The following is a 9243-nucleotide window of genomic DNA, read 5'->3' as shown; positions in this document are numbered from 1 at the left end:
CCCCAACCCCAACCCCAACCCCAACCCCAACCCCAACCCCAACCCCAACCCCAACCCCAACCCCAACCCCAACCCCAACCCCAACCCCAACCCCAACCCCAACCCCAACCCCAACCCCAACCCCAACCCCAACCCCAACCCCAACCCCAACCCCAACCCCAACCCCAACCCCAACCCCAACCCCAACCCCAACCCCAACCCCAACCCCAAAATTATGAATATTTTTTTTAACTTGAAATAACAAAATAGTTTATTAAAAAAAAAATGATTTGCTTAAGTCTTATTTTAATATAAAAACATTAAAATATTTAAATTTAAATATATTAAGTTATCTATTTTAAATATTTAACATTTTTTCAGCTTGGTAAAAAATATAACTATATAAGAGGAAAGAATAGCTTAACACTTGTTTATTTTATATTAAATAGAAGAAATTTAAGTCTTTAAAAAAACGTTACAATTTCTAAATATAGGCTGTAATAAAATTTATGAAGATAGGCTGGCTGTAAACTCTCTTTTAAGAAGAAAACAATAGTAGGCAATGATTTTATTTAATTGTATTTTATTCAAAATTATTAGTGTGATACTAATTAATTGGGAGAGATAAGAATCAAATGAAATAATTATTTTATTACTACCAAGTATATATATCACCTTATGATCTTACTAATAAATTATGTATTTTATCAGAATTTTAGTTTAAAATTTGATGAAAAATTTTATAAAATTGTTAAAATTAATTAAAATATAAAATAAATTTAAATTTAAGTTTTGTTGAAAAATAACTCAAAAATGCCTAGAAGAGGAGGAATTCCTTTCGGAATGTCGCTTTAATAAGAATATGAAGTTGAAAAAATTATCAAGACTAAGTATGATGATTAACTCAGAACAAATCTTTATCTTGTGAAATGGAAAGGCTATGCAGATCATTTAAATACTTGGGAACCTGAATGGAATCTTGAGAACTCCAAAGAAATTCTGAATGACTTTAAGAAGAAGTAAAATTTTTTTCTTTAATTTATTTTAGTAAAATTTTTTATGTAATTAGAAACAAACATTCCCTTAACTAAAATGAAGATGAGTAAGGTAATTAATCTGATAGTAGTAGTAATTCTTAGGAAGAAGATTACTAGCCTATTAAGAAAGCTCCTAAAAAAAAAACAAATAAAAGAAAAAACGATGAAAATTCTGTAAGTACCAGAAGGTCAAACAAGAAACAGCATAACGAGGTTAGTGAAGTATCTGATGAAAGACAGAAAAAGCAAAACGATGCTGAAGAATCACAAAAGTACACTAGATTCTTATCAAAAGGAAGAGCAAAGTATGTTATCAAAAAATTCTTTAAAAATAATTCTGGTGTTTGGATGATAGATTTCTAGTAATAGTAGCTAGGAAATGTCATTAATATGTGCAAGAACATTGATGAATCTCTTGAATACTTAGAACCTAAGTTAATTATCACGTACCTTTTGTAAAAATTTGAACCTAGCAGTCAAAGCTGAATATATTATAAAAAATACTCTTTTACAAATACCTATAAAATTTAAACAGTTAATAAATTAATTATATATACCTTGTGAAAAATAAATGATGCATTTATTACTTATTAGTATTTATTTATATAATTAATATTTGAATGATAATTTTTACCTTTTTGTTGAAATTTATTTTTTTAGAATTTATTTAATTAATTAGAAATTTCTGTTGGTCAGATTAAAAATAATTTTAAATAAAATAATCTCTTTTTATTTTTTATAAATATTAAGATTTTAATTAATTAGGTAAAATAAAAAAATTAATAAAAAAACAAAATGCTAAGTATTGCTTTGATAAAGTTAGAATAAAACTGCTTTGAAGTTAAAAGAATTGCTGATGATATGCAATAGTAAGTTGAGTAAGTAAAAAGTAGCTATAAGATTATATAAATAAATAGAGACCTCAAGACAGCATAGCTTTCAAAAGATTAAATGCAGAATATACTATTAGAATTCTAGCAAAAGCTGAGTTATTTGGAATGCATGATGAATCAAATTATGGGATTAAAAGATATATTTACTTTTAATTTAAATCAACTATTAGAATCAGAATTGAATGATAGCTAAAAGAGTTACAACTAAAAGAGTCCGAATGTCCATATAGAGTATTACTTGGAGAGAGATTAAAAATAAAATTAAAATGATATTAAAATTGAAGAAAATCAATTTGATGATAATAAAATATTTTATTCTTCTTTCTCCTCTTCTAAAAAGAAAAGTAATAATGATTCAATTTAAAAGGAGCAAACTGATCAAAAAAATTAAGATGAATAAGTGCAAGAGTTCGATGATGATTACTTATTTGAAAGTGGGAGTAAATTACCTTAAGATACTCAAAAACCTAATTTAAATTTAAATGAAAATGAATAGTATTCTCATCTTAATTTATTCAATCGTAAGATTGTTAAGAAACAACCTTACAAAGTCCCAGAAAAAATTCTTGATGAAAAAATTTAACACTATAGTATAAAAAATTTGTATGATGCTAATGTTTTTGACATGGATTAGAGCAAGTTGAGAAAGTAAAAAGATAATAAAAAATTTTCAAATGATTCGATAGCTCAATGCATAGATTACTTGTAAAAAAATAAATAAATTGATTGGGGAAAAGTTTATGAAAGTTGGAGATAGTTAGAATAAATATCAAAAATGAAAATTCCTAACTATTTTTACACAGCAGATTTTAGAAATAACTTAAAAATTAAAGGAGTCACATCAAATCTTTCAAAGTAGGAGATTCTCGATCTTTTTGAATTATCTAAACTTTTTAGGAGCCAATCAGCTTTTTCAAAATTTTTATAGCTTTCTAGAGATTAAATTGGCAAAATGTTTAAGAGAAAACTCGGGGTAAAGTTAGTTGAGTAAAAATCAATTTTCTAATGTTTCAATTAAAAATGAGATTAAAATAAATATGATGACCCTATATATAAATTATATAAAAATAGAAAAAGTATCTGATATCCTTCTAATATTTAGAATAATTAGTTAATTCATAAATTAATTTCCAAAAAAGCTTAAGAATTCTTAAATAATAAATTTATATTTCAATCCTTTAAATTGTTTTCAAATATGAAATAGCTAGAAAATTATTATTTATTGAATTATCAAAAATTTATTAATCGGTCCAATAGAAATTATAACAAATATTTTTTGTTGTTTTGCAGTAATATAATTTATAATTTCATTAAACAAAAAATATTTCTCTTTATTTTTTATTTTATTTTTCTTCTTATTTTTCATTTTATTTTTAGTGTTTTATTAACTAATTCAAGAGTTTCATACAAAAACATTTATTTTTTATCAAAATTTAAATAGATTATTATTTATTTACTTGTCAAATGTTTATTTTAATTAATTTAATTTACTTTATTTTTATAAAATTATTTTATTTGATAAAAAATTAAAAAAAAGAAGTAAAAATAGTTAATATCATTTTAATTGAAATTTGAATAAAACAGAAACAATCACTCACTGCTTTTTTTAAGCTATTTTGGTTAAATTTTATTTAAAGCTAATAGTTTTATAAAATATACTTAAAATGTAATGTGAATATGTTTTGCTAACTTTATGAAATAAAATTAGGTCAAAGTAATAAGTTAAATAGCTAGTCACCTGGCTTTAATATTTTATAAGAAATGCTTTTTTCTTACATTTTTTGTTTAATTTTTTCAAAGTTTGATGGTTTAGGACATTCAATACCAACTATTGCAGGACCCTTTTCACGATTTGACTTTTTAGTGTATTCGATATTTAATACTTCATCTTCTGAAGAGAGACATTAAATTATAAACTCTTTAAGAGCACCAGGTTTCTAATAGAAATCAACAAGCATATAATATTAGTAACCCTCTTCTACTCTAGATAGAATCTTAATATCAGTCATTCTAGTTAAATCATTATTTGAACCACTAATAATGCATACTACATTCTTTCCTTTTAATTCTTCCTTATAGTAGTTAAGCTTTTGATTATTAAAATATTATTAACAAATTTATGAAAAGCTTTTGCATTTAAATCCTTAAAATATATTTTTTTAAAAAAACTTTATTTCTGCTTTTAAAAATTTTAATATTTATGATATTTATATTTAGTTACCCCAGCAATAGCAAGAGCTCCAGCAGGTTCAACAACGATAGACTCTGCATTATAGATATCAAGCAAAGCAGAGCAGACAACACCTTCTGGGATAAGCAAAACTCCTGGCATCAAGTTACTAATAATTTCGTGTGTTCTCTTACCTGGAATACCTACTGCAGCACCATCTACAAAAGGATTAATAGATTTAAGAGGTTCAGGATTATTATTTTAGACAGCTAGCTTCATTGAAGGACATCCCTTTTATAAAAATATTTGTTTAACTAATTTATAAATATTATATTTTTAAAAATACCTCTGGTTCACATCCTACTATTACAGTATCAGGAGACATATGCTTAAAGTAGCTTCCTACTCCTGCGCACAAACCGCCTCCACCAATGCATATGAAGATATAGTCGATAGTGCCCTAAAAGTCTTCGAGTATTTCAACAGCTATAGTAGCTTATCCTTCAATAACTTTATCATCATCGTAAGCATGTACAAAAGTAGATGATGTTTCTTCACAGTATTTCTTAGCAGCTCTAAAACATTCATCAAATGTGTTACCAATGAGTTTAACTTCAATATAAGGTCCTCCCCAGCTTTTAACACTTCTTAATTTGATACTTGGTGCATTTACAGGCATAAAAATGGTTCCTTTGGTTTTCATGTAATTGCAGCAATAGGCAACACCTTAAGCATGATTGCCAGCACTAGCACAGACTACACCTTTAGCTTTTTCTTCTGTAGTGAGATTAACAAATTTATTTAATGCTCCGCGCAATTTAAAAGATCTTACGATTTGTAAGTCTTCTCTCTTGAGGAAAACATTTGCACCATACTTTTCACTGAGATAAAGAGATTAAGTGAGAGGAGTTCTTCTCACTGTGCTACGTATATCCTTGTAAGCTTTATATATTTTGTTAATAGGGCAAAGTTTACTTAAATCAGTTTTTAATTCTCTATCTGGTTTCTCTCTTTTGTAAATGTACTCTTAATCTCCTTGAGTGTGCTTATTCTAAACTTAAGTAATTTTTGGTCCTGTTTACTATTTTTCAACTCCATTCTATTTCTAATGGATTTCTTCAGGATTGCTATGGTTGCTTTCTTCAAGAGTTTATCCGTTTAGAGTCTTATCCATTTTATTGCTATATTATTTATGTTAGGTAGTGAGCGATATTTAACAAATAATTTAATTAGTTTAATATTTTTATTTTTCAATTAATTAATGATTACCAATTCCTTCAATCACTTAATTTATAAGCATAAAGATAGATCATGCAGTTAATAAATAAATAAGATTACTTGGTTTTATTAAAAAGTGTGCTAAATATTATAATTATTTTCATATCTATTTATCTATCTATCTATCTACTTTAAAATGCTACCCTTAATCTTCAAAAAGCTTAACATTTCCAAATAGTCAAAATTCTTGATGATTAATTGTACTATTTAGACATTCTTGGCGTAATATCAATTTTTTTTCTACTTATTTGTCCTCAAAAATATACATATCTATTAACTTAAACAAAAAAATTTTTATAGGGTAAATAAAATATTTAAAATGTTTTAATACTACCTTAAATCTAGATTAAACTTGAATACCGATCATTTAACATACACTTTTTTTTAATTAAGAAGTATTCATATTAGTAGATTACATCTTCAAAAATTTCAAATAAATAAATTTCGGAAGATACGCACATTAATAAATAAAGTATGAGCCAGAATCTTCTAGTATTTGTCTATTAATGAATATCAATAATTATTTTTGATATAAATATTAAATATAACAATCATTAAAACTTTATTTTTTTTAAATCTTATTTTATGCTAAAATATTTTTTTAACTATAGATATGAAAAGAAAGGATCATGTGAGAAATTAATAATTTAAATTTAATTAAATTAAATATTATCTTCTTAAAATTAACTAATAAAAATTTATTTTTTTAACATTATTTTAAAAGCAATTCTACTTATTAACAGACATAAAAAACTAATTCAATTTAAAAAAATCTAATTAAAGATGATTATAAGGTTGTAAAGAATCATGAAATAAATCAATAATTTGCATTTATTTAAATTAAATAATATTTTTAAATTGATATATAATTTATTTTTTTTAAAAATTTTTATCATTTTTTAGAAATTTAGCAAGCATAAAAATTGAATATTTGGAAAACTAAATTTTGAGATTATTTAAAGGATATAAAGCATCATGTAAGAATTTAATAATTAGTATGAAATCAAATTAAACAATATTTTTAATTTATTTATTACAAATTCATATTTTTTAAATTTTTATTATTTTAAAAGAAATTCTACTATTTAACAGACATAAAAAATTAATTAAATTTTGAAAACAATATTTGAAGATTATTTTTAGCGTAATTTTATTTTTTATTAAAATTTACTCAATATTCAAAATATAATGAAAAATCTTAATTTAATTAAATTTAAACTTGATAATTGAATGATTGATTGATCATATCTCAAATATTGATTTGAAATATTAAATTTGAATATTACAACGAATAATATTAAGCAATCAAACAAGAAAAATAAATAAACAAACAAATAAATAAATTATTTGGACTGTTTTTTTTAATAAACAAAAAAACACTTGCTTATTAAAATATTAACAAACACTTGATTTTGAATAAATATATTAACGTTGGAATTAATTCATACTCTATTAAGCATAATTAAACTAACAACAATATAAAAATGAATAATTCAAACTAAAATCAGATTTCGCTTTTTGAAAGAATTGAAAATACAAGAATTGATTCTTCAAAAATGTAGGATAAAATAAGGCAGCTTGACAAAGTTTTAGATAATATTAGTAGAATGAAAGTATTAATTTATTAATTGATCATAAATTATTTTTAAGAAGTCATAAAAAAATATTTTAACAGCACTTAAAACTTGAAGATGGGTCAATTAAATTAGAAGAAAAGATTTTTAAAACATTCTCATTAAATATAAAATTGATTTCTAATTAGATTGGGAAAATATTTTAAGAATACGAGGTTATATTTGACGAGCTAAATAATAAAGCAGAGGAAATACAAATTAAAATGGATACTATACAATAAAGTCATAATATTTCTATTAATCAATTGAAATTAGAGTAATAAAAATAAATCGAAGGCATATAAAAGGAAATATAATTAAAAGATGAAGACCATTAATTGAATTTAAAATAATTAAAAGAGTTCTATGATAAAGCTAAGAGAGGATGGACTAATAGCGTTGACTAGTTTGAAAATAGAGCTCAAACATAAAAATAAAACTTAGTTAAAACAACTAAAAATTATGAAGGATTCCAAAAGGAACTTAAGAAGAATTTTTTGTCCACATTTGAAGATATGGATTCTTTTATAAGGCAAGCAAAATAGAAAACTAATGTACGCTCAATTCAATGTAATAAATTTAATTTTTTTACTAAATGAAAAATATGCTTTAAATATGTATTATTTTATAAATAAAAGAATAAAAACTACTAAATAAGGAACCTTCTTTGTGCTAAAAATGTTTGAATAAATAAAATTGTGAAAATAAGGAGAATATATGCCCATAATGTCTACCAAGAGGGAATAAAAAATTACATAACAGAAACTTGGAATTAAATAATCAAAGTTCTATTAATATGAGTATGACTATGCCTCCTAACAATTTATTTGGAAAACTATCTCCTATCCATGCAAATAACAATCCTTTTTATTCTAGTAACATTCTAAAAGAAAGAGATCTTAATATACCATAGAATAGAGATTAAAATATTTTTAATAGATTCCCCTTTTAAAAATCTTAAAAAGAAGCTGAAGGTATAGATGACTCATAAAACAATTGTACACATTATATTAATAGAAAATTCATAATAAAATTAATTTAATATTTGCTTTTAAAATTTAGAAAACTCATACAATTCGTCCGTATCATTTGATAATTAAATTTTTAATGAGATTGCAGGAGGTGGCTAATACAAATCTTAGCTATCTTCTTCAAAGAATGAAGATAAATATGAGTCTTAGTTAGAAGATGATGAAGAAAAAGCAACCAGGGAATTATAAAATTTTTTAAAGAAGGCTATATTATTTATTTCTGTAAGCAATCATAACTGAATAACATAAATTTATATTAATTTTTATATAAAAAGAAAAATATAAATATACTTCAAGACATTGTTTAGCCCTAAAGTGAAGAGAGAGTAGGATATATAGAAGTAAATTAAAAATATATTTTATACTAGATTTTATTAATATGTAAGAATTATTATACAAATAGATCCTTATAGAGCAGATTTATTAGAAAGTAAAAGATGAAATAAATAAAGAAAAAGAGCTTGAAAATTAAAGAATTCAAAATATATCTAAAGAATTTATTCTAGATGCACAAACTAAAGAAAAAACCATAGCAAGAATCCTTTAATTTAGGAGAAGAGACGAATAAGATATAGATATGTCTTTTGCATCTAAAAGGTAATTTAAAATTTGTATTTAAAGAAATAATGTTATATTTTTATTATTTAAATTCTAGATTATCATCCAGGAGTGATTAATCTGAGGTTGAACCATAATTTGAGCATCATGTATAATAAGATGAAGTATTTGCTGTTAGAACAATAGAGGAGCAATTAGATGAGATATTTCCTTCATCTTTAAATAATGATAATAATTTTGTATACAATAATAATATGTAATAATCTATCAGAGACTTAATTTAAAGAAACAATGAGTTATTGCTAGCTACCAATTAATTACACTAGGAGAATTTATAAAATCTATAACAACCTAGTGATGAAAAAGAAAGAATAATAAATGCTGCCTTATAAAATAAAATCCCTATAAACTGATTTGTAATAGAGATAAATGTTTAAAGAAAAGAGTAGCATATAAAATATGGTACTGATAAATAAAATTTTGGAATAATAAAAATATAAATTAATAATTAATTATTTTCTTTTTTAGTTAATTAGTTAGTTCCTCTAAAATTAGCTAATTAATTAGAAATGCCAAATTTTCATAAATATAAATTTTTTTGCTTCTTTTGTGCTAAAAATATAATATATTATTTCGCCAAAATGCAGCAATAAATAATAAAAGTGATTTTTAATTAATAATTTA

The 9243-nt window shown here is 23.5% G+C and overlaps 4 protein-coding genes across 4 annotated transcripts; 3 read left to right on the top strand and 1 right to left on the bottom strand. All coding sequences in view use genetic code 6, as the record gives it.

The window, feature by feature from the left end:
- Positions 1-792: 792 nt before the first annotated feature.
- TTHERM_001109990 (programmed DNA degradation protein) lies at positions 793-1502 on the top strand (the record flags this gene model as incomplete). Its single annotated transcript, XM_012799134.1, has 2 exons — positions 793-998; positions 1049-1502. The coding sequence occupies 2 exons, from the start codon at positions 793-795 to the stop codon at positions 1500-1502; spliced, it is 660 nt and encodes a 219-aa protein (XP_012654588.1).
- A 309-nt stretch (positions 1503-1811) lies between these two features.
- Positions 1812-2933, top strand: TTHERM_01109990 (hypothetical protein; the record flags this gene model as incomplete). The annotated part of the gene is made up of 1 exon (XM_001030208.3): positions 1812-2933. One exon carries the CDS (start codon positions 1812-1814, stop codon positions 2931-2933), a length of 1122 nt encoding a protein of 373 aa, XP_001030208.2.
- A 685-nt stretch (positions 2934-3618) lies between these two features.
- TTHERM_01109980 (serine/threonine dehydratase) lies at positions 3619-5253 on the bottom strand (the record flags this gene model as incomplete). Its single annotated transcript, XM_001030207.3, has 3 exons — positions 3619-3996; positions 4131-4370; positions 4426-5253. 3 exons carry the CDS (start codon positions 5251-5253, stop codon positions 3619-3621), a joined length of 1446 nt encoding a protein of 481 aa, XP_001030207.1.
- Positions 5254-6709: 1456 nt separating this feature from the next.
- On the top strand, positions 6710-8972 carry TTHERM_01109970 (hypothetical protein; the record flags this gene model as incomplete). The annotated part of the gene is made up of 7 exons (XM_001030206.2): positions 6710-6970; positions 7033-7540; positions 7609-7968; positions 8033-8223; positions 8277-8342; positions 8405-8598; positions 8657-8972. Exons 1-7 carry the CDS (start codon positions 6842-6844, stop codon positions 8970-8972), a joined length of 1764 nt encoding a protein of 587 aa, XP_001030206.2. The 5' UTR covers positions 6710-6841.
- Positions 8973-9243: the final 271 nt, after the last annotated feature.

This window comes from Tetrahymena thermophila, assembly GCF_000189635.1.
Source record: "Tetrahymena thermophila SB210 genomic scaffold scf_8254504, whole genome shotgun sequence".
NCBI classification, from domain to species: domain Eukaryota; phylum Ciliophora; class Oligohymenophorea; order Hymenostomatida; family Tetrahymenidae; genus Tetrahymena; species Tetrahymena thermophila.
Note: the sequence above shows the minus strand (reverse complement) of the source record. Positions and strands in the feature narration are given on the sequence as shown.